Here is a 24,370-nt window from a genome sequence, read left to right on the forward strand (position 1 = left end):
TCTGAAGACAAAATTGAAAAACAATTTTAAAAAAAAAATCAAGAATTGGGGTAAACTGTATCAGAATCTCACCCAGTCTTATATTGCAATCTCTGGATGAATAAAAACAGGGTTTGTTATACCTGCTGCTGAGATTTCACTCCTAGCACCTTAGTATTACTGATTGTTTTAATAGGAGTTTTCACCAATACGACCCAGTTAAAGTTAAGGATCAGTCATTGTTTTGTGCCCGGTTGCTACTGCTGTAGAAATTCTAACATGATAATAAAACAGCTAATAGCAAGCTTGGGCTGCTCTGGGACTAACCAGTGAAATGAGTGTGGTTACTGAGGCACTAGAATTGAATTCACAGCGAGGCTCTGTGCAATGGCTACAAGACTCCCTCATATTGTTCAAGCAGGCCTGGATAAGATGAGGGCGGAGTCAGTTTCCCATCCCGGCTCGTGCTTTTCTTTTCTGTTCCACACGGAGCAGCGTGGCTGGAGGACAGGCGATATGGTCAACCAGAGGGGTTTGCTTTTGATCAAGTTTTTGTCCAAATAGAAGACGCCGAAATAGACTTTGTGGAAACGCTTGTCATTGAATTGATTCGGTTTCTTTTAGTATTTCTAAATCCACTTTGGCACATTAGTCCGGGGACAAACGCTCCCACTACACCCAGGCTTCCTGGAGCTTCTATAAACCCCAACCGTTCAAATCAGCCAATGTTACCCCAAACCCTGAGGTCATACTGCAGAGAAATAGCATTCTCTTTACAACAGATTCAAAGGGCCGATGTCCCTGCAGTACTCCGTACCAGATGAACTGACAGCCTGCTCTTAGACCCACAGAGTGGCTAGCAGGTACAGCTCTAAACTCTGAACCCCTAATACAGGCATATTCAGATACAGTATATATTTAAACAGTATAGAGTGTTGCTTTCAAATGCATCCTCTGTACAGTGTCTGCTGGAAGGGTCTTTCTTGATGGTGTGAAAATTACAGGATCACAGTTTGATATATGTCCCTTTTTAAAACATTTCATTTCAATGGGATTATATATATATATATATATAGATAGATAATTTTACATTGCTACTATCTGCAGGCTGCATCTTGACGGTTATACCTCAAAGGAAATGCAGTTCTTAAAGTCGATGTGTAATCCATGTTCCTGTTTTAATGTTTTAAACTGACTGATCACCAGCCTTGTCAAATTCCAATAGGATAACTGACATAACGAAAGAAAATTTTAAAAGGGGCGTAATATTAGATTGCTTTGTACATCCCAGTAAAGCACTGAAACAGGACTTTCTCACCACCAATCAGCCCCCTCCCATTCAGCACACCCACATCACCAAGCACTGTGAACATTAAAAAAAACTAACTACAAACAAAAACTACATAAATAACACAAAGAAGCAAAACTATTTACAACAGAAAGGAGGTGCCATATAAAAGCTCATTTAGTTTAAACCCAGATCAAATCAAAACTACAGCACTGCTACATCCATCCCCTGTAGATAATGACTCTGAAACACTACCCTTCAAGGTTTTCATGGAGATTCTGCAGCCTGCATGCAGCCTGTACTTGTGATGAATGCCAGAGGACCTCTCTACATGCTGAAAGGGAATCTGCAGAGGCAATAACTGAGGATTTTTCTAGAATGCCTGGGAGGGGTACAGTGGTTCAGATCTCATTTCATTCCAATCAGGAAGATAAGCATTCCAACACAGCATTGAGCCATTTTATAAGTGCAGTGATGACAGGGTGCGGAAACACCCTCTTTCCACAATGCACCTGGGTGTGACGCCACCTTGTGTTTTATTGTTTACTTATAGTGCGTCTGCAATTTAAGAGCAGCCTCACTGCCCCCTGCAGGCAGAGGGCGGGGTTACACTGCAAATAAAACAGCTTTCTAACAACTGGTGTGTTTTCAGATGGTGACGTTGTAGCAAGCACTACATTTTGATTTCATTCAGGGTTTTAAAGCACAAAAATGCTGCAGAGTGTTTCAGGCCATTGCATATTCGGATTGAATTATTATTATTATTATTATTATTATTATTATTATTATGTTAAGTTGAGGGAACACAAAGCCACTTTGTCCCTTATCAGGCCGCTGCACGGCACACGCAGGGAGACTTGGGGTTTGATACAGCAACCTCAAACTAGGTCTCCCGGTCTCCTGGAACCAGGTTTCAAGCCACTGTTCCTGAAGAAGTTACTTCATGTTCCCTCAGCTTTAGAAACTTCATACTGACAAATTCTTTTAGTTTCCTCTGATTTGATTTTTGTGTTACATGACTTAGCATTATCAATTAATCCAAAATATCACCGCAGATGTTTATCTCTTAGTATTCCTCCAACAATCTTTTAATTTCATTATTTAATATATTTATATTTCTTACCCTTGTGCTGTATATTTTAAAACTCTAGTTAATCTTCCATAAGTATTAAACCTTCAATAGTACTGAATTTAGAAAAACTAAAAGAAATTTCATACATTCAATGACCAACACTGAGAAACGTTTGCCATTTGATGTACTGCGTTTCTTTCAGCATTCCTAAGTCTGTAGTTAAACCATTTTACTTTAAAAATAGACTGCATGTAATGAAAGCACCAGTGAGCAAGTGTCTGCAAACCTGTGTATCTGTAAAGGTAATAACAGCAGTGCTTTTGCATGGCTGTCTGATTTGAACGCTGGGCAGGATGCGCCAGGGCAGTGACCCAGTCTTGTGTATTTCATTATTATCTGCAATATAACTTTCAGACAGGATTGTTAGTCCAGCACTGGTCCGCACTCGTTTTAGTGCAGAACCCTTTTCTCCAAGAAGTGCAGGACTACAGCATGGCATGGATTTGTGTTTTTGTGTCACAAGCAATAGCAGGAAAGAACAATTGGAAAACTGCAGCATCCTTTGAAGATGGAGCCCTCCAAGCTGCTTTACACTGGAGATGCACACCTCGCTCACTCCCACTGCCAGGGGGCACTGCACCTGACGTTTGGCACCCAATTGTGCAAACTGACACTCATATCTACGACCTTTTATAGTAGAATGTGTGTGTTATATATATATATAATACATGGATGAAGGCTATATTTGCATCCTGAGCCACTCCAAAAAAAAAAGGCATAATACCACAGTAGTGATGTCAAAAAGTAGGAAAATACTTGAACTTTGACCCATTCTACTCCGAGACCATCACTTTCAATTCAAACACAAAATGTCTCGTTTTTAATCACTCGACAACACCCACAGTACAGAAATGTTCATTAATGATCAACAAAATGAGAATACGTTAAAAAAAAAAAAAAAAAAAAAGCTGGTACATTCGTATCTCAGAGAAACGAATAAAGACATTGAACGTCTGTACAGCACTGAAACACTGTTTAAAAAAAAAAAAGAACTGTACTACTGAACTCGTCTTCTTTAATATTAGCATCACAAGGGTATCCATGTATTATAAAAAATAATAGCTGGGCCTCTTCAGTGAGTTACAGGAAAACAATTCCATCTCGGGTTTCTGTGACAGTTTATCTTCGGTCTCGTAATTTATGATGTCACAGAAACCCTAGATGAAATTATTTTCCTGTAACTCACTGAAGCCCATCGATTATATTATATATATATATATATATATATATATATATATATATATATATATATATATATATATACACACACACAAAAGTTTACATATCCCAAAGGAAATTCATAATTTCTAGACATTTCTCAAAGAATTTTAGAAAAAACCTTTTGTAGCAAAAGTTGTAGTTTTGTGGATGGAGAAAATAAGTTACAAGTACTAGATGTCTACAGTTATTTATTTCAGCAATTATTTTGCACAACTCCAAAAATGCTAATTCAAAAGTATTCATGGCCTTTGATGCTATGATACTATTGTCTACAAGATGCTAGAAATTTCAATATGATAATGCAGAACCTAATTCTAGAAAAAGTCTAGAAAATGCTGGATTGTAGTTGAACATTCTTAGAGAGTATAAATGGGTTAGGCATAGCATGATTGCTGTCACTACCAATAAGTCAATATGGGAAAAAGTAAAGAACCATCTGAAGACCTTAGGCAGAACATTATTTATTGTCATAAAGCTGGAGAAGGATACAAGAAGATTTCCAACCATTTGAGTATCCCAATTTCAACTATTGCTTCTATTATTTCAGAAGTACAAGACTAGTGGTACTGTCACAACGCCCCCTCGGTCTGGAAGAAAGAAGGTTCTTTCACCAAGAACAAGCAGAAGAATTGTGAGGAAGGTTAATAACAATCTGAGATTGACTGCCAAAGATATTCAAAGTGAATTGGCTGCAAGTGGGACTGGGGTTTCCATTTCAACCATAGGTTGAGTATTGCATAGTGAAGGTCTCAATGGTCGCAGGCCAAGGAAAAAGCCACTCTTAGAAAAACATCACAAGGACAAATCGCTTAAAGTTTGCAAAACGGCATTTGAATGATGGATGGGAGTTCTGGTCAAAGGTTTTGTGGAGTGATAAAACAAAACTTGAGCTATTTGGTCATGCTGATAGTCGCTATGTTCCTCTAAACGGCACAGGAAATTTATTTCCAATACATGGTAAAATGGATTCCACAGCATACCAAAATATACTGGCCATTCATCCGAAACCCTCCGCTACAAAACTTGGTTTGAAGCGCAACTGGACGTTCCAACACAACAACGATCCAAAGCACACATCCAAATCTACTTCAGAATAAAATCAAAGTTCTGGAATGGCCTAGTCAAGGTCCCGTTGTAAATCCGATTGTGAATCTTTGGTATGAGTTGAAGAAGGCTGTGCACAAGACAAGTCCTCGGAATTTGAATGAACTGGAGCAATTTTGCGTTGAAGAATGGTTTACAAAAATTAAAAAATAAATAAAAATCATGCCAAAAGCTCATTGTCAAATATCCTAATGTTTAAAAGAAGTTATTATTATTGCTAAAGGTGCCTCAAGTAGATATTTATTTAATTTTCCTTGTCAGGGTATGAATACTTTTGAATTAGCATTTTTGGAGTTTTGCAAAAAAAATTGCTTAAATAAATAACTGTAGACATCCACTTCTTGTACATTTTTTCCTCATCCACTAAAGCAAAACTACATACTCTGTGTCTATGTTTGTGTGTGTGTAGGTGAGGCACACACTTTGACTTGAACACATACAATGCAATGGATCTTGGTCAGTTACTGTATTAGCACCATGTTAGGTAAAGTAGCCCAATACCAGTGCTTATCAGGGGCTGTAAAACCTAGTGAGATCCATTTCCACAAGTCAAAGGGCAGTCTGCTACCTGACCACTTCATTAGAGTGAATACACTGGATTCAGCTCAACTGAGATTGAGTTTTTAGTTTATGTCACAACTAAGCTTGCATTCCGGGTAACTATCAATTTCTCCAAGTTTAACCCCTTCTCAAATGCACAATTTTTGTATTTATTTATTTAACTTTAGACAGTAATTTATGAGCTTTCAGTCCACAGATACAATGCAATGAAAGCAGTTGTGTGCCATTGATTCTGCAGGGGTATTGTGCAACTTTGTGCCCATACAAGACTCCACATTGCCATACTGTGTGTATATGCATGCACACTCTCCTACACACACACAGACTTTTGTTTATTTGTAATTTGTAGCTCGTACAAAAAAACAGCACTAGCCTAGCTTCAGTCCTTAGTGAACCTTACAAATTCCCTCCAATATTATATATATATATATATATATATATATATATATATATATATATATACATATTTCTCGATACAGAGCTTAACATAAACCTTTTTTATTATCTCCAAAGTGCTACTATAAAAAGGAATACAAAGACATTGCTGTTCACAGGCAAAGCCTTAGCACAGTATTTATATATATATATATATATATATATTTATTGTCTCCGGATGAGCACTTACCTCTCAGATAGAGTGCTGATCCCAGCAGAGACATTCGACACAACAGCAGCGACAAAACAAAGAGGAACAAGAAGAGCCATGTGCACACTGAGGCCAGATCAGACTGTGAGGAGACAGCGCTGGAGAACTGAAGGAGAGTGCTTTAGAGCTCTTCAGGGACGCAGCGCTGGAGAACTGAGGGGGAGTGCTTTAGAGCTCTTCAGGGAAGCAGCGCTGGAGAGCTGAGGGAGAGTGCTTTAGAGCTCTAGAGGGAAGCAGCGCTGGAGAGCTGAGGGAGAGTGCTTTAGAGCTCTTCAGGGAAGCAGCGCTGGAGAGCTGAGGGAGAGTGCTTTAGAGCTCTTCAGGGAAGCAGCGCTGGAGAGCTGAGGGAGAGTGCTTTAGAGCTCTACAGGGAAGCAGCGCTGGAGAGCTGAGGGAGAGTGCTTTAGAGCTCTTCAGGGAAGCAGCGCTGGAGAGCCGAGGGAGAGTGCTTTAGAGCTCTACAGGGAAGCAGCACTGGAGAGCTGAGGGAGAGTGCTTTAGAGCTCTAGAGGGAAGCAGCGCTGGAGAGCTGCGGGGGAGTGCTTTAGAGCTCATTAATTGAAAAGGACTTTTAATGCTTGTATCTCTCTCGCTCTCTCAGGATTCACGATTACTTCATTTTAAAGAGTAGATTTGAATGACATTTTTCCCTTCCCCTGGCCTTTGTTCTTATTGCAATGAACTCAGTGCTTGATTTTACGTGTCAAGGTGCTCAGGAGTCCAGGAGCTGCTCTTCTGTTCCAGTTGTCTGTTACAGGCATGTTTAACAAGGGCAGTCTGTTTAGAAGCAGGAGCACTGAGTTATCATCCACTTCCAAGCTTCCTTTGTGTATTGCTGGCAGGGCTGTGCACTTACCAACAGAAACCAATAAAGACATTACAACTATGGCAGGCAACTCCTGAACTCAAAGCACATTTAATAGAGACTTATCAAAAAGTAAGATTTTAGTTATTGGAATAAGAAGCATTCAGATTGATTGCAAACACCATAACAAGGTAAGGGGGTAATTGAAGGCTTCTCATTAACTCATTAAACTGTCTGGTCTGGCCTTAGTCCGCAAATCCAAGCATGTCTCTCCTCTATAGCGTTACACCCCAAAAATAAAACAGTGAGAATAACAATAACGGGGGCTATTAAAGTTGCATGTACAGTTCTGCGCTGTTTGATAATATATATTTTTTTTTCTGTAGGCACAAGTACAGGCACTGCATGCGAGGGGGAGGGGCCAGGAGAGGGGGCGGGGCTCTGACTGTGTCGGTTCTGGTTAGTTTCATTTCTGACCGCTGATGGTCTGCGATATGGACCGCGGCGGGATCATGTCCAGCAGATACTCGCGCTGGCGGTCAGCGAGACTGGACGATTTGTGACCCCCGACCCCGGCTGCGTTCAGGTAAGCGATGTTCACACCTGGAGAGAGAGAGAAAAAACAATAACGTTGGGCAGACACAAACTCTTCACTTTCACAACTAAAGAGCCTTGATAATCAGACATTGACAAAAAGACTCAAAACGTTAGTCATTGAATTTAGGAAGTTTTTTTTTAGTATTTCCAAAATCATGATCTAAGTTCTGGATGATACCCTTTACAGCATTCTGTGCCCTATCCACATGCAGGCCTTGTTGGCAGTCCAGTTGGTTTGTGAGGTTATAGTAAATACAGAGTACACGCATGGTTACAGACTGTGAAACACTTTAAAAACTTTTCAGGACTGAAAGGGTAAAAAAAAAAAAAAAAAAACACACATAAAATTTCCTACAAACAGACCACTAAACCCCTGCACCTGGTCTTGTAAACGCAGCAGTAACCTCACTCTACAGAGAGACACTGTCTGCTGCAACAGTGCACAAGGTAAAAGTATTTGAGCTTCCATTCTCCATGCCACAGAAATGTTCCATTCTTAAAACAACATCTTGTATTTCTGTATTTCAAGCCTATCTGTGCTACTGTACGAAGTTCCCATGAATGAGTAAACGCTGCAGTGTGCCGAGTGTCTGTGTGCTAGGCTGCTGAGAAGCTTCTTCTGAATGTCACCCTGGCATGCAGAAATCACTCCATCATCCACAGAGACGTCTTATTGAAACGTGTCTCAGAGACTGTGCCAAGTTTCTCTTCAGTACTTCTAGATCTCTTGTGATTGGGAGTTTAAAGTTAACATTTAGCATCTTCTCTGACTTGTGTTACACTGTTACACCAGAATAAAGCACAGTTATTTGTATAATATTCCACTCAATTCATTGAACCAGTGGTGGGATATGAACCACAAAGCCATGTAGCCATCTGACACGCCGCACAAGCGAAGACTAACCAACACATTCAATCTGAACTGCAGGTCAGGAAGCATTAACATTACAGTAGATGTGATATCCCTGCTTTCGTTACTGCAATGTCTTGGATTTGGATTTCTTTGATCACAGTGCCACCCGGTTCTTAAATGGTGTAACTGCAGTTTCTTTCACTGGGAGTTTTAACAGCCACTAAAAACGGCAAGTTCTGCATATATTACAGGAGGCGACTCTACAGAGCTCTGTATTATATGAATATTATATGAATGAGAGCCCTTATAGAAGTAACCTCACATAGGATTACACTGCTGCTGGGATTGAGAGTGCCAGCAATAACCCTTTACACAGCGCTGGGTCAGCTGGAAACAAGGCCACAAAGACCGAAAGAGAAATGCTCAAGCATCTAATAAACCTTGTGTAACACGTCTACTGGAAAGAGAGCGTTGGTTAAGGGCAGGGTGTCAAACTCGGGTTCAAGGAACACATTTTAAATTTGGAATCCAATTTGCGTTCTTTTAATTTTTATTGGCTAGAAAATGAAGCTCCGCACCACGGTTGATGGGACCAGAGGCTCTCAGAATGGTTAAAACAAAATACTGTCCATCAATGACAGACGAATCGACGAGGGGAGTGAGAAGAGGCCCTGAGGGGGGTTTGGGAGGGAAGTTCTGTTATACTGGCTCAATCTAAGAGCTGTTTTCACAGACGGGGAGGAGTGTAAATACTGTGCCTGGCAGCTATCACTGAAGAAACAAAGGCGTGACGTCAAGGACGAGACAGCCAATCACAAACAGAGGTGGCCGCTGAAATGAAGGGGCTTTATTGAAATGGAGCTTGAATCCCAGTTCAACATGGGCCCTGGCCGTGTGTTTGACACCGCTGAGAGAGAGAGAGAGGAGGAGGAGGAGGAGGAGGAGGAGGAGGATGAGGGGGATAAAAGGCTGTACCTGGAATGTTATACAGCTGCCGTCTTCCCTCGGGCTGCCCTCTGCTTGCTGGCGCTCGCTTACCTGGCATGCCGAGCAGCCCGCTCGCCACGGAGAGCTGCGACGCCTGGGCGAAGTTAGAGAGCACACCACGGGCCGACCCGGACAGCCCCCGCTGCATAGGGGCCTGGGGCTGCGGAGCCTGCAGGGGGAGAGAACAAACACAGCACGGGTCTGAGACAGCAAAGCCCAGCGAACCTCAAAACACACAGAGTGTACAGCTGCGGACAAGAGGTTAGCATCACCTACAATTTTAGGATTGAGCCATGATTAAAATTTAAAAAAAAGCTATAAGCATAATTGATCTTTTATTTAAAATCATATAATCAAAGACTACAAGATGATATTGCAAGTCTACCGGAAGCCATAATAAATACAGTATTTCATGTTAGATTTCTCATTTTCTTCAGTATATGTAAAACTGCAAAGCGTTATGTAACAACTGACTCTGAGGACTAAAAACATTGCAAGTAGAAGTTTGGTTGCTGTAGTTCTGTCTAAGTTTTAGTTAATTCAAGCTGTACAATGCTTGTGCTGATGGCACTATAAAAACTTTAATGCAGAAACTTCTACAAACAGCATGGCTTAGCTGATGGGACAGTGTTGGGCTGATGCACAGACAGGGATAGAAATAAGACTTTGATGATTGCAAAGCAGTTTCACCCATTCCAGGTTTTAAAATTAGCCTGATTAACCACAGTGTACAGGTAACAAGCTCAGGTGTGTCTTATTAAACTCATAGTAAAACCAGGAGTGGATCAAACTGCTATGCAGTCTTAGTTCTGTCCCTGTAAGGATCTCACTAGCAATGGCTCTGATCAGCTTTAGCTTCAGATGTAATCATTTTCCAGTGCAATCAGTAATAAACATTAGACAATATGATGGTAGTTGCTCACGGTTCTCTCCCCAGTGCAGTGCCCTGTGTGCAGGGTATAGTTTCCCATTGTACGCTCCAGCGCTCGGCCACGCTCCTCCAGCTGCCTCACCTGTCGCAGTGCGTGGTGCCGGAGGAGGTTATCGCTTTTGCTGCCACTGGGCACAGTGGGGGCCGAGCTGGGGGAGAGAGCAGCCTGCTGCTGAAGTCTCTGTTCAATCTCCTGAGAAACACAAGAACACACACACACACACACACAGTCTGTCGTTAGCAACACAGTTACACAGTACGCTCTGAACAAAACCAGAGAGACGTGTATTTTTCATTTGTTTTTTTAGGAGTTTGAGAATACTGAAACTCCCATTGTAACATTCGAAATATTTGTATTCCTGCTTGAGAACTGGCTTTAGTTTACATCTTCTCTATTCTGCACTTCCATCAGCTGCACAGGCCTCAAATGTGCAGTTTTGAAAGAAACACATGTTATAGCAAACCTGTATTTTCATTTTAAAATAGGATATCCCTTAGTACTTTAGGTTAATGTAAGTTTAGCATTTTTCTGCTTTATTCACAGGAAGTGTGTTCTACTTAATTCTTCTGTGATTGCACCCCAGCAGTGTGTTCTGGGTCACTGGAGGAAGCAGCTGATTGGTTATGACAGGAAAGAAGCCAGTGAAGGGGTGGGGACAACTTCACCCTCTGGGTGACCCAGAAAGTTCAGAGACTAAAAGCACAGATATCTGCAACCAGGTGTTGTACCAGATATCACGTTTAAAAATAAAGACAAGTTCAGAGTAACATGAGCGATACAGTGTCGCGTGGCAGGAGCTGGCTGGAGGCTCCGTGTCGCTCACCTGCTCCTGCTGCAGTGCCTTCACAAAGGCGTTCTTCAGCCGGTTGGTGTGCTCCGCCTTCAAGGCCTTCTTCTGGTTGGAGGTCATGCACTGCTCACACAGGATGCGGCCGCTCTTCTCCTGCTTCCAGTGGGGTGTGAAGTCCGTCTTGCACTGCGCGCACACGAAGGGCTGCATGCGGGACAGGGGCCCACGCAGCTTACCTGCACAGAGAGAGAGACGAGAGAGAGAGAAACAGGAGAGGGGTCAGCAGCAACACTGACCTGGAACATAGGAACCCCATGTAAGAAATACAGAACACAACATTGCATTAAGTTAGAAATAAAAGCAAATACTTTTTTATTCACCAAATAATTGACAAAGCTGTGGCATTGAGCATATATTGTATAAAAAACATATACTGTACAGGAGATAGAGAAACAAAGAGAGAGAGAGAGGAGAGAGAGAGGAGAGGAGAGAGAGAGAGAGAGAGAGAGAGAGAGAGAGAGAGAGAGAGAGAGAGAGAGAGACAAACACTTGTTCATTCACATTGCAGAGAACACACCCATAAACTCCACAGACCCTGATTAGCAGCATTAGGTAGTCCCAGATTCGTGCTGTATTCAGTGCTCTAGTCCTGTTAATCTGGGGGTGTTTAAATGACCTGTTTAACAGGAGAAGGACACTGTACTGACTAGTGACAGAGCTATCTGTGTGTGGCTGTGTCTGTACTACCTCCACCAGCCCCACCATGTAGATGAACTCGCTGTGTGTGTGTGTGTGTGTGTGTGTGTGTGTGTGCGTGCAGGTCTCTCTCACCCTGGCTGTCGATGACACTCTGCACCACCTCCTCCAGCCCCACCATGTAGATGAACTCGCTGTGTGTGTGTGTGTGTGTGTGTGTGTGTGTGCGTGCGTGCAGGTCTCTCTCACCCTGGCTGTCGATGACACTCTGCACCACCTCCTCCAGCCCCACCATGTAGATGAACTCGCTGTGTGTGTGTGTGTGTGCGTGTGTGTGTGTGCGCAGGTCTCTCTCACCCTGGCTGTCGATGACACTCTGCACCACCTCCTCCAGCCCCACCATGTAGATGAACTCGCTGTGTGTGTGTGTGTGTGTGTGTGTGTGCGTGTGTGCAGGTCTCTCTCACCCTGGCTGTCGATGACACTCTGCACCACCTCCTCCAGCCCCACCATGTAGATGAACTCGCTGTGTGTGTGTGTGTGTGTGTGTGTGTGCGTGTGTGTGTGTGTGTGTGTGTGTGCGTGCAGGTCTCTCTCACCCTGGCTGTCGATGACACTCTGCACCACCTCCTCCAGCCCCACCATGTAGATGAACTCGCTGTTGGCCGCGGAGGGCAGGAAGTGCAGCAGGGGGGTGGGGGGCTTGGGCGGGGGGATCTCCAAGAGGGTCTTTTCCAGCTGCTTGCGGAGGGCCAGCTTGGCAGCAGCTTGGCTGCTGACGGGGTCGGGCAGGGGGGCGCTGGGGCTGGGCAGGGGGGAGGAGCTCCCCGCGCCCGGCTGGATGTGAGCCAGGTTCATGTAGATGGCAGAGGAGCCCGAGCGCTGTGACGCTGCCCCCTGCTGGCTCGACTGCGGACAGATAACAAGGAGGAAGGATTGGAACCAGATTCCTGTTTCAAATCACACACTCACACCTTCCTTCCCACTGCTCTGTGCCACCTGGCCCCATTCATAAAGCTTTAATTCACTAGAAATCCACACAGAGCACAGAATCACGGAATACAGAATCGTGTATTGTGCAGCTGAGACTGTGTTAAGATGTGAATCAGGTTCTAATTGAGCTCTATGGTCCATGTACATTCGGTCCAAACCACTTTTCTTTTTTTGAAACGGAAATTGGAAGGCAATCGTTTTTCGTTTTACCTTTTTGAGCAGAGAAACAAGATCAAGAATCAAGTCGTTTTCTGATTTTGTAGAATTGATACAAAAACAGATTGACTTGTTTCCCCATTTCTCATATTGCTCATAGCACTCACATCTTAGAAATCCAGTCATCTACATTACAGAAACAAATAACTGACCATTTAAAAAAAATCTATTTGGTGCTCTCTGCTCAGATTCAGGATGACTCTGAAGTGATTTGTTAAAACACTGTTCAACGCCAGCTTATTCTGCACTGGGGAAAAGGGAACAGGGAACTCCTGCCTACAGCACTGCTGTCTGAAGCCTCAAATTCACTGCCGTATCGGATTGAAAAAGCAGCTACAGTTTGGAGTAAGCATGTTTTACATGGGATTGATAAATCATTAATCTACATTATTTCCCTTTAGGCAATTTTACAAGTATTACAATGCTGTCTACAGTATGTCATTAAATGTGTCATTCCTATATGAAGAACATATTGCCCCAAGGTAATTTCAATTTTTTATATATACCTTAGAAAAAACAAAGACTGTTTTGTGGCAATGCTTTACACACCTGCATCTAACATGAAAATGCCCTCACACACACACATACCTGTATATATTAGGTATTTATGGCTGGCCTTTCTATGTAAAGAATGCCTTGCCCCAAGGCAATGCCACATGTTTTGTATAGAATACTCATACCTCGAAGTAAAAACAGTTTAAGGTTTGGGGCAATGCGATTTATAAAACAGCCTTTATTAAAACACTGTATATTGCCTAAAGTGAAATAACACAGATTAATGACTTATCAATAAAACATGCTCACTCCAAACTGTAGCTGCTTTTTCAATCAGATACGATTCTGGTGGGTATCTGCTGCTACTACGCCTGCAGAAGGGTAAATAGGATTCATAGGATTGCACTTGGGACATTGTTTCAAGCACCTGAAATCTGACAACAAATCATATATCTGATACGGCTCTTCCTATGCGTGCTGCAGTCATGATCAGCACTGTGCATGCATTGAGGGGCCGGGGTTAAACCTTTCAAAGGGCTGGACCATTAAATAGTTAAATGGATACAAGGCTTATAATGATCTGGAAATATGAGCTGTGGAACTAGATGTCAAGTTCATTAACATGGATTCAAACCTAAATAAACAAGATCCTACAGAAATACCTCGCTAATTGTTTATCACACTCACAGCCCCTTGGGAAAGGTACAAACCACACTGAAGCACTGGGCTCCTGGCTCTCTCTCTCTCTCTCTCGAGCACACAGATTTGTGTAATGTATAAAGCGCTCTGCAGCACTACCTGCTGGTAGTTGACGGCAGTGTTCATGCTGCTCGAGGAGCGGGCGATGCCAGGTTTGGGCGGTAACCTCTGACCCTGTAACTGGGCGGGGTTGGGGGCAATCACACGCTGTGACATCATCATCGGGGCGAGCGACAAGCTGGCTGCAGATCTGATCACTGAATGACTCTGGAGAGAGACAGCGAGAGAGAGAGAGAGAGATAGAGAGAGAGAGAGAGGTTATTAAACTGAACTGTGCCAACAGTACGAGTGAACACATTAGCGTAGGGTGTCTCACTGTTAGAGAGCTCATCTCATGAGGTTTGGGCGACCATGAAACTGCATGAAAAGATTTCTATTAGAATGACAGACACACAAAATCACAAAGACTGTACTCAAACTACTATTAAACAAAGAAAGTAGTGTTGTTTTTAACACTACTAATTCAATCTATGCTGTATCTTATACGCACAATATTAGAGGAGTACCTTTTCAATACAATCACCTGTCCTTTTCAGTACAGAAGCGTGAAAGTGGAGAAGCGTGTATTGTGCGTGGAAATAGTTTATTGTATTCTAGTTTATGTTTAAGTAGTGCATTATACACTTTTTATAAAAAAAAAAGACCCTTTGATGTTATTTTTACAAACAAATAAAATGTTTATACAATTTCGGATGTTTTGTACTGCTCCTTTTGAAAAAAATATTGTATGTTTTGTTTTCTATTTAAATGTGGTGTTTCTGCTATGCAAATGTTTGATTTGATGTTCATAAATAAAAGTTTTGTACCATCGTTTGTCTTTCTATCATATTACAGCTGTTTAAAAAGCTACCGGTTAAAATGAGCGGTTTGGCGCTTCCAGGTAGTTCGAAATTCCGGCGCTTCTAGTGTTAAAACCAGATGATCATTTAATGACGATTTTATTAAAACACTCCAATTAAATGAGTTAGGGAGAGCATGTATTCATGCCAACTATAAAACACACTTACTCTTCATTCAAGAACCATTCGCTGATCTACAATGAGCTACACTGTGGTCTTGTATGACAATACACACAATACATACCTCTGGTACAATACGTTACATCATGGAAAGAAAGCCACACAACTTAACTGTTACACCTCTAACAGTAGGGTGGTTAAAAACTTGAATTCTGGAAAGTGCAGAATTCCAATTAAAAGCTGCAATGTTGCATTATGTCAGTAGATGGCAGCAACTGTGAATGGCAGCCTCTAAGCACAAGCCCATTGGTTAGGCCTGGGCCTACAATTTCTCTCCTTAAAGCTATCTCTCTCTGACAGCCTCCCTCTACTCTGTGCTGGTGGAGCAGTGAAAGGGAGGCTCCTATACAGGCAGGCTCCCTCTGCTCTGTGCTGGTGGAGCAGTGAAAGGGAGGCTCCTATACAGGCAGGCTCCCTCTGCTCTGTGCTGGTGGAGCAGTGACAGTGAAAGGGAGGCTCCTATACAGACAGGCTCCCTCTGCTCTGCGCTGGTGGAGCAGTGAAAGGGAGGCTCCTATACAGGCAGGCTCCCTCTACTCTGTGCTGGTGGAGCAGTGACAGTGAAAGGGAGGCTCCTATACAGACAGGCTCCCTCTGCTCTGTGCTGGTGGAGCAGTGAAAGGGAGGCTCCTATACAGGCAGGCTCCCTCTGCTCTGTGCTGGTGGAGCAGTGACAGTGAAAGGGAGGCTCCTATACAGGCAGGCTCCCTCTGCTCTGTGCTGGTGGAGCAGTGAAAGGGAGGCTCCTATACAGGCAGGCTCCCTCTGCTCTGTGCTGGTAGAGCAGTGACAGTGAAAGGGAGGCTCCTATACAGACAGGCTCCCTCTGCTCTGTGCTGGTGGAGCAGTGACAGTGAAAGGGAGGCTCCTATACAGACAGGCTCCCTCTGCTCTGCGCTGGTGGAGCAGTGAAAGGGAGGCTCCTATACAGGCAGGCTCCCTCTACTCTGTGCTGGTGGAGCAGTGACAGTGAAAGGGAGGCTCCTATACAGACAGGCTCCCTCTGCTCTGTGCTGGTGGAGCAGTGAAAGGGAGGCTCCTATACAGGCAGGCTCCCTCTGCTCTGTGCTGGTGGAGCAGTGACAGTGAAAGGGAGGCTCCTATACAGGCAGGCTCCCTCTGCTCTGTGCTGGTGGAGCAGTGAAAGGGAGGCTCCTATACAGGCAGGCTCCCTCTGCTCTGTGCTGGTGGAGCAGTGACAGTGAAAGGGAGGCTCCTATACAGACAGGCTCCCTCTGCTCTGTGCTGGTGGAGCAGTGAAAGGGAGGCTCCTATACAGGCAGGCTCCCTCTGCTCTGTGCTGGTAGAGCAGTGACAGTGAAAGGGAGGCTCCTATACAGGCAGGCTCCCTCTGCTCTGTGCTGGTGGAGCAGTGAAAGGGAGGCTCCTATACAGGCAGGCTCCCTCTGCTCTGTGCTGGTGGAGCAGTGAAAGGGAGGCTCCTATACAGGCAGGCTCCCTCTGCTCTGTGCTGGTGGAGCAGTGACAGTGAAAGGGAGGCTCCTATACAGACAGGCTCCCTCTGCTCTGCGCTGGTGGAGCAGTGAAAGGGAGGCTCCTATACAGGCAGGCTCCCTCTACTCTGTGCTGGTGGAGCAGTGACAGTGAAAGGGAGGCTCCTATACAGACAGGCTCCCTCTGCTCTGTGCTGGTGGAGCAGTGAAAGGGAGGCTCCTATACAGGCAGGCTCCCTCTGCTCTGTGCTGGTGGAGCAGTGACAGTGAAAGGGAGGCTCCTATACAGGCAGGCTCCCTCTGCTCTGTGCTGGTGGAGCAGTGAAAGGGAGGCTCCTATACAGGCAGGCTCCCTCTGCTCTGTGCTGGTAGAGCAGTGACAGTGAAAGGGAGGCTCCTATACAGACAGGCTCCCTCTGCTCTGTGCTGGTGGAGCAGTGACAGTGAAAGGGAGGCTCCTATACAGACAGGCTCCCTCTGCTCTGCGCTGGTGGAGCAGTGAAAGGGAGGCTCCTATACAGGCAGGCTCCCTCTACTCTGTGCTGGTGGAGCAGTGACAGTGAAAGGGAGGCTCCTATACAGACAGGCTCCCTCTGCTCTGTGCTGGTGGAGCAGTGAAAGGGAGGCTCCTATACAGGCAGGCTCCCTCTGCTCTGTGCTGGTGGAGCAGTGACAGTGAAAGGGAGGCTCCTATACAGGCAGGCTCCCTCTGCTCTGTGCTGGTGGAGCAGTGAAAGGGAGGCTCCTATACAGGCAGGCTCCCTCTGCTCTGTGCTGGTGGAGCAGTGACAGTGAAAGGGAGGCTCCTATACAGACAGGCTCCCTCTGCTCTGTGCTGGTGGAGCAGTGAAAGGGAGGCTCCTATACAGGCAGGCTCCCTCTGCTCTGTGCTGGTAGAGCAGTGACAGTGAAAGGGAGGCTCCTATACAGGCAGGCTCCCTCTGCTCTGTGCTGGTGGAGCAGTGAAAGGGAGGCTCCTATACAGGCAGGCTCCCTCTGCTCTGTGCTGGTAGAGCAGTGACAGTGAAAGGGAGGCTCCTATACAGACAGGCTCCCTCTGCTCTGTGCTGGTGGTGCAGTGACAGTGAAAGGGAGGCTCCTATACAGACAGGCTCCCTCTGCTCTGTGCTGGTAGAGCAGTGACAGTGAAAGGGAGGCTCCTATACAGGCAGGCTCCCTCTGCTCTGTGCTGGTAGAGCAGTGACAGTGAAAGGGAGGCTCCTATACAGACAGGCTCCCTCTGCTCTGTGCTGGTAGAGCAGTGACAGTGAAAGGGAGGCTCCTATACAGACAGGCTCCCTCTGCTCTGTGCTGGTAGAGCAGTGACAGTGAAAGGGAGGCTCCTATACAGACAGGCTCCCTCTGCTCTGTGCTGGTGGAGCAGTGAAAGGGAGGCTCCTATACAGGCAGGCTCCCTCTGCTCTGTGCTGGTAGAGCAGTGACAGTGAAAGGGAGGCTCCTATACAGGCAGGCTCCCTCTGCTCTGTGCTGGTAGAGCAGTGAAAGGGAGGCTCCTATACAGGCAGGCTCCCTCTGCTCTGTGCTGGTGGAGCAGTGACAGTGAAAGGGAGGCTCTCATACAGACAGGCTCCCTCTACTCTGTGCTGGTGGTGCAGTGACAGTGAAAGGGAGGCTCCTATACAGGCAGGCTCCCTCTGCTCTGTGCTGGTGGAGCAGTGACAGTGAAAGGGAGGCTCCTATACAGGCAGGCTCCCTCTGCTCTGTGCTGGTAGAGCAGTGAAAGGGAGGCTCCTATACAGGCAGGCTCCCTCTGCTCTGTGCTGGTGGAGCAGTGACAGTGAAAGGGAGGCTCTCATACAGGCAGGCTCCCTCTGCTCTGTGCTGGTGGTGCAGTGACAGTGAAAGGGAGGCTCCTATACAGGCAGGCTCCCTCTGCTCTGTGCTGGTGGAGCAGTGACAGTGAAAGGGAGGCTCCTATACAGGCAGGCTCCCTCTGCTCTGTGCTGGTGGAGCAGTGACAGTGAAAGGGAGGCTCCTATACAGGCAGGCTCCCTCTGCTCTGTGCTGGTAGAGCAGTGACAGTGAAAGGGAGGCTCCTATACAGACAGGCTCCCTCTGCTCTGTGCTGGTAGAGCAGTGACAGTGAAAGGGAGGCTCCTATACAGGCAGACTCCCTCTGCTCTGTGCTGGTGGAGCAGTGACAGTGAAAGGGAGGCTCCTATACAGGCAGGCTCCCTCTGCTCTGTGCTGGTGGAGCAGTGAAAGGGAGGCTCCTATACAGGCAGACTCCCTCTGCTCTGTGCTGGTAGAGCAGTGACAGTGAAAGGGAGGCTCCTATACAGGCAGGCTCCCTCTGCTCTGTGCTGGTGGTGCAGTGACAGTGAAAGGGAGGCTCCTATACAGACAGGCTCCCTCTGCTCTGTGCTGGTGGAGCAGTGACAGGGAAAGGGAGGCTCCTATACAGGCAGGCTCCCTCTGCTCTGTGCTGGTGGAGCAGTGACAGGGAAAGGGAGGCTCCTATAAAGACAGGCTCCCTCTACTCTGTGCTGGTGGAGCAGTGACAGTGAAAGGGAGGCTCCCTCTGCTCTGTGCTGGTGGAGCAGTGACAGTGAAAGGGAGGCTCCCTCTGCTCTGTGCTGGTGGAGCAGTGACAGGGAAAGGGAGGCTCCTATACAGGCAGACTCCCTCTGCTCTGTGCTGGTGGAGCAGTGACAGGGAAAGGGAGGCTCCTATAAAGACAGGCTCCCTCTACTCTGTGCTGGTGGAGCAGTGACAGTGAAAGGGAGGCTCCCTCTGCTCTGCGCTGGTGGAGCAGTGACAGTGAAAGAGAGGCTCCTATAAAGACAGGCTCACCTGCACAGCCCTCAGGTTCTGCGGCTCGGAGTGGATTCCGGGCCGGACCGGCATCTTTGACAGGCCCTGCTGGGAGGCATGGATCTGAGGGGGCTGGACCGCAGAGGGGGTGTTCTGAACCACTGGCACCTGAGAGAGAGAGAGAGAGAGAGAGAGAGAGAGAGAGAGAGAGAGAGAGAGAGAGAGAGAGAGAGAGAGAGAGAGAGAGAGAGAGAGAGAGAGAGAGAGAGAGAGAGAGAGAGAGAGAGAGAGAGAGAGAGAGAGAGAGAGAGAGATTGACATACATATCACGTCTATTGAAAGTACTGCACTCTTGCTTCTCTTTAAAGTAACTATACTTCCATGAACTGTCTCTGCCATGCACATCTATTCATTATAGGAGTCTCAAGTGTGCAGTATTGAAAGAAACGCATTTTTTAGAAAACCTGTATTCTCATTTGAAAACACAATATCTGGTACTACACTAGTTCAAAGAAACCTGTTTGCAAGCCATGCTTTTGACTGTCTTGCAATTCCTTGGTCTCCTGGAAGGGGAAATTGTCCCCACCCCTTGGCTGGCTTCATTCCTGTCAATAACCTATCAGCTGCTTCCCCTAATGACTGACATGTTTTCAGTCAGTAACATGCTTTGACCCAGAAGACACTGCTGGGTGGACCAAGGAAGTTAAACAGTAACAGACTTCCTGGAGGGCAAGCAAAGCGAGAGCTTTCTTTAACCCAGTGTAGTACCAGATGTCGGCTTTAAAAACTGCAAAATGGACGAGATTGATACCTATTCTGCCAGACACAATAACTAATATAAATAATAACGTTTTTTTTTTCTTTTTAAGTATCAGTGTGTAATCTGATACAGCAGCTCCTCCCCCCAATTCACAGTTAAGTACATTGACAGTAATCAAGGTATTATACAAATAACAGACAGTCTTCAATCTGCAGGCACTGACTGAAGCCATGGCTCCAGCCTGGTTGAAATAATGGGCCCTTTATAAGCCAGCTCTGCTTTCTCCTGCCAGCTCTCATACCATCACTGTGTAAATGTAGTTACAGTACTCTGGGTTTCCCTCACTTCTTTAGCTCAAGGAAGCATGCAGCTGCAATGTGTGATGAAGTCTCTTTCTGAACGTACTGTTTGGAACACTTCGCTTTTTTATTGCACTATATTTTAGACAGCTTTTTTTTTAATTTAGTTATGTTCTTATATATTAGTGGATTGCAACTGCAACTGTGCTTCGGTCCGCCTGGAACCGCTTCACAATTCACAGTGTGGGTGTCTGTTTGCAGTGTTCTGGCAGTCCAGTGTGGGTGTGTGTTTGCAGTGCTCTGGCAGTCCAGTGTGGGTGTGTGTTTGCAGTGCTCTGGCAGTCCAGTGTGGGTGTGTGTTTGCAGTGCTCTGGCAGTCCAGTGTGGGTGTGTGTTTGCAGTGCTCTGGCAGTCCAGTGTGGGTGTGTGTTTGCAGTGCTCTGGCAGTCCAGTGTGGGTGTGTGTTTGCAGTGCTCTGGCAGTCCAGTGTGGGTGTGTGTTTGCAGTGCTCTGGCAGTGCAGTGTGGGTGTGTGTGTGCAGTGCTCTGGCAGTGCAGTGTGGGTGTGTGTTTGCAGTGTTCTGGCAGTGCAGTGTTAGTGTGTTTGCAGTGCTCTGGCAGTGCAGTGTGGGTGTGGGTGCAGTGCTGCTCCACTGGCTCACCTTCTGCACCACATTCTCTTTCTGGATCTGACTCTGCCGCAGCTTCTTGAGCAGCACCAGCCGAGCCTCCTCCAGCCGCAGCTCGTCCTGGAGCTGCTTGATCATCTGCTGCCTCTCCTCCACACTCCTCCCCTGCAGAGACATGGCGGGGCGGCATTGAGAATGAGACACACACAGTACAGCACTGAGGCTGACACAGACAGTACAGCACCACACACACAGAGGTACGGGTCTTACCTTGAACATCTCCAGGCTGGCTGCTTTAACCCGCTCCTCCACGCAGCAGTTGGATCGCGGGCTGGACGCCTCGTTGTCCGACAGCACGATGATATCGGGGGAGGGGGTTCGGCGCTCGCGGTCCACATCGCTGGAACAGAGAGCACAGGACAGCCAGGGTCAGAGAGCACCGACCAGCACAGGACAGCCAGGGTCAGAGAGCACTGACCAGCCAAAAAAGTAATATGGTTCACTTGACGTTATCCCCTTATTCTAATTTCTTTATTTTAAATCAAAGATCAAAAGCAGTAGGAAATGCTTTTCTACATTGTATTACAGTCTTTATTATCATTATTTTCTCGTGATAGATATGCTTGTTTTTCATCCATAAACGCAACACAGCGCCTCTGTATTTTCATATGTCTGAGTTAACCTTGTGTTAAACTGTGTAGCATATATGCAACGGTCCCATGGTGTAGCAGTAAAAGCCAATGCCTTCAGCACAGGGAGCTACGTTCCTCAGACTCTAATCTAGGCTGCTGGTTGCCGGTGGAGAGGTTTCATTTTCCTGTCAGGGATCTCGTCGCCTCCCGGTGCACGGCTGCCCCGTGTGTCAAGCGCTGAACTGCTCTCTGTGCGGTCTTGGAGATAGTAGCTGTGTTACTGCGAACAGTGAAGCTGTTAGTCAAAAAACTTATTTTCTGACATTCTGGGCACAAAAGTCACCCTCAAGCCAGCAGCCACACAGGACAGTTCATACAATTAAATGAACAGAGGCAGCTTTTGCCAATAAAAATAAATTTTCTGAACAAATAAATTGTTTTTATGAACTGTTGTTTCTTTCTGTGGCTAATAAATTAGTTGTATACATGAATCCTAAGCAAGATTACAGAGCATCCTACACTTTGGCCTTGACTTAAGTTTAGTGGCCTTGGTGCCCTCTACAAACGTATTGAACTGAAATCCATTTTGGCCTTGCTCTTTTTGTTACCAATCTAGAGCCCTGATATACTGCAGCAGTGCTAACCAGTGCATAGTTTACCAGATCACACCTGAATGCAAGCAGCTTGGTGACTCACCCCCTGCGCGCGCTCATATCCACCGGCTCCTCCCCCATGTTCTCTTTGCCAGTCTTGCCCCCCACGCGGGGGTCCGGGTGAGCTCGCAGGCTGCCGTTGTGTTTCTCCTCATACCCGCCCCCTGCCCCCACAGTTTTGCCCCCCTGCCCCAGCTCCGGCCCGGCTCCCGGCCCCTCCAGGTCCTTGCGCTTCAGCAGGGCCAGCATCTTGAGGCGCTCCATGGCCTCGTGACCCTCCATCTTCAGCCTCTTGGCCAGGGCCTCCTCCCTGTCCTCATGCTGCTGCTGCTGCTGCTCCAAGCCTCTCTTCAGCAGGTTCATCCGCAGAGCGTCTTCACTCCTCCGCTCCATCCTAGAGACACACACAGGGTTTAGATGCTTTGTTTCTGATCAGAATTTACAGTGCACAATTCATTTTGATCTAGTGGCAACATCTGTCATCAAACTTCAGTTTATTTTAGTAAGTTTAGCATTACAGAGTGTTAGTTGTAGATGACTCATCTATACTTCCTCAACGTACCGCAGGGATGGAAACTATTAAATAGTAGTCTCTTCCATTCCAGATTTTACTACCAGCTTGATTAGCCAGTTTGTAGGTAACAAGCTCAGGTATGTCGGAGTAAACTCCTAGTAAAACCAGGAATGGATCAATCTGCTATGAAATGGAAGCCTTATTTCCACCCCTGCACACTTCAGTCAGAGGGTCATTACTGAACTACAAAAGCTTGCTGGGAGTGAAGTGGTTAAAAGATATTTATAACACAGGGGCAAATCCCTTTGTTGAAAAAATTGCAATTAGGAGCACTATAACACTTAAAGATCTTTAAAAACACACATAGTCTACACCGGGGACCGCCCTGCTTACAAAATAAATACAGACAGTAGTGAACAGAGGCTGAGATGAGGTTGCCCTGAAAGCAGCGTGTGTGTGTGAAAAGGAATTGAAGTCGCAGATATGAAGAGGAGAATGGGCTTCGGGTCATGCCAGCTCAAGTGAACCACATTCTGAGGTGGATGAAGACGATACATCTCACCCACAGCTGTTAACCACTGACAGTGCAGAACATAGAACTACTGAAAGAAACTTCAATCCAGGACGCCTGTTTCAAGTCTTCGTTTGCTATAGGCAGGTGCAAGAGAGACATTGGTCTGCGTGTTCATACAGTGCAATGTATTTAACATTCAGTATGTCTTCCATCTATTCCATATCCGCATCAGTGCTGTACACGTGCAGTCTCAAACACATTAATAACACACTGAATTATTTTACACCCAGCTTCTTAATACAGGTTACCCCAGTGCTCCCATGCATTTAAAATCTGCTACAGTGCGTACGTTTCAAATTCAAAATCACACCTGAACAGCTCCTGCTCTGCTCACAAACGGCCCATGACATCAGCGCAGGTGCGTAAGGAGACAGGAAGTGAGGTAATGAAATGCGGGAGGGGGGGTTTGGAGGGCAAAGCTTAGTTGTCAGCCAATCACAGGCCTTGATTTGGTAAAGCAAGAAAATGCATCTCCAATATGCCAGCCACACACTGCCAGTTACTAGAATAGGTATCGGACTTTCATTATAAACCCATGGCAATTAAACAGCATCATTAATAAAATTTAACTTTAAATCATCATGCACAGCTGTATTTCTTTTATTAAACCTGCACTGTACTTGTTTATCACCCCCTGCAATTCATATGAAATGCTCCAGCTTACTATGAAAGCATTTGAAGAATTATTATTATTATTATTTTTATTATTATTTTTATTAATAATAGTAGTATTAATTTATTATGACTGACGCTACCCAGCTTTGCGTGTTGCATTTTTAGTTAAAATATTGAATGGACCAGTGACAACAGCAAGCCAGTGACCTGAAGGGCCAGTAGAGATAAACGTTCCTGTAAAACCCTGCAGCGGCTCTGTTTCCATTGTTCTGGATGCGTGACGATTCCTCCGTGATCTCGAGCCTCGAATTCCTTCAGGGGGGCTGGATCGTATCTGCATCACTTTGAAACTGTTCCTAATGAAATCAGTCATCTGTCAACACAGCAGGGCCG

At 45.8% G+C, this 24,370-nt stretch overlaps 1 protein-coding gene across 4 annotated transcripts in view; it reads right to left on the reverse strand.

Annotated features, from left to right (window-relative positions):
- Window positions 1–6,158: 6,158 nt before the first annotated feature.
- LOC117962921 (transcriptional repressor p66-beta-like) overlaps window positions 6,159–24,370 on the reverse strand; it is a 41,954-nt gene continuing 23,742 nt past the window's right edge. For all 4 annotated transcript variants that reach the window (XM_059006422.1, XM_059006421.1, XM_059006424.1 and 1 more), the window contains 10 exons: window positions 22,318–22,668; window positions 21,260–21,389; window positions 21,023–21,154; window positions 19,342–19,470; window positions 14,094–14,261; window positions 12,191–12,500; window positions 10,929–11,131; window positions 10,097–10,297; window positions 9,162–9,342; window positions 6,159–7,339 (listed from right to left, as the gene is read on the reverse strand). In XM_059006422.1, coding sequence (XP_058862405.1) covers window positions 7,203–7,339; window positions 9,162–9,342; window positions 10,097–10,297; window positions 10,929–11,131; window positions 12,191–12,500; window positions 14,094–14,261; window positions 19,342–19,470; window positions 21,023–21,154; window positions 21,260–21,389; window positions 22,318–22,667 — 1,941 coding nt within the window. In that variant the 5' untranslated portion in view covers window position 22,668 and the 3' untranslated portion in view covers window positions 6,159–7,202. The remainder of the gene's footprint in view (window positions 7,340–9,161; window positions 9,343–10,096; window positions 10,298–10,928; window positions 11,132–12,190; window positions 12,501–14,093; window positions 14,262–19,341; window positions 19,471–21,022; window positions 21,155–21,259; window positions 21,390–22,317; window positions 22,669–24,370) is intronic.

Source organism: Acipenser ruthenus, chromosome 32 (assembly GCF_902713425.1).
Source record: "Acipenser ruthenus chromosome 32, fAciRut3.2 maternal haplotype, whole genome shotgun sequence".
In the NCBI taxonomy this organism is placed as follows: Eukaryota; Metazoa; Chordata; class Actinopteri; order Acipenseriformes; family Acipenseridae; genus Acipenser; species Acipenser ruthenus.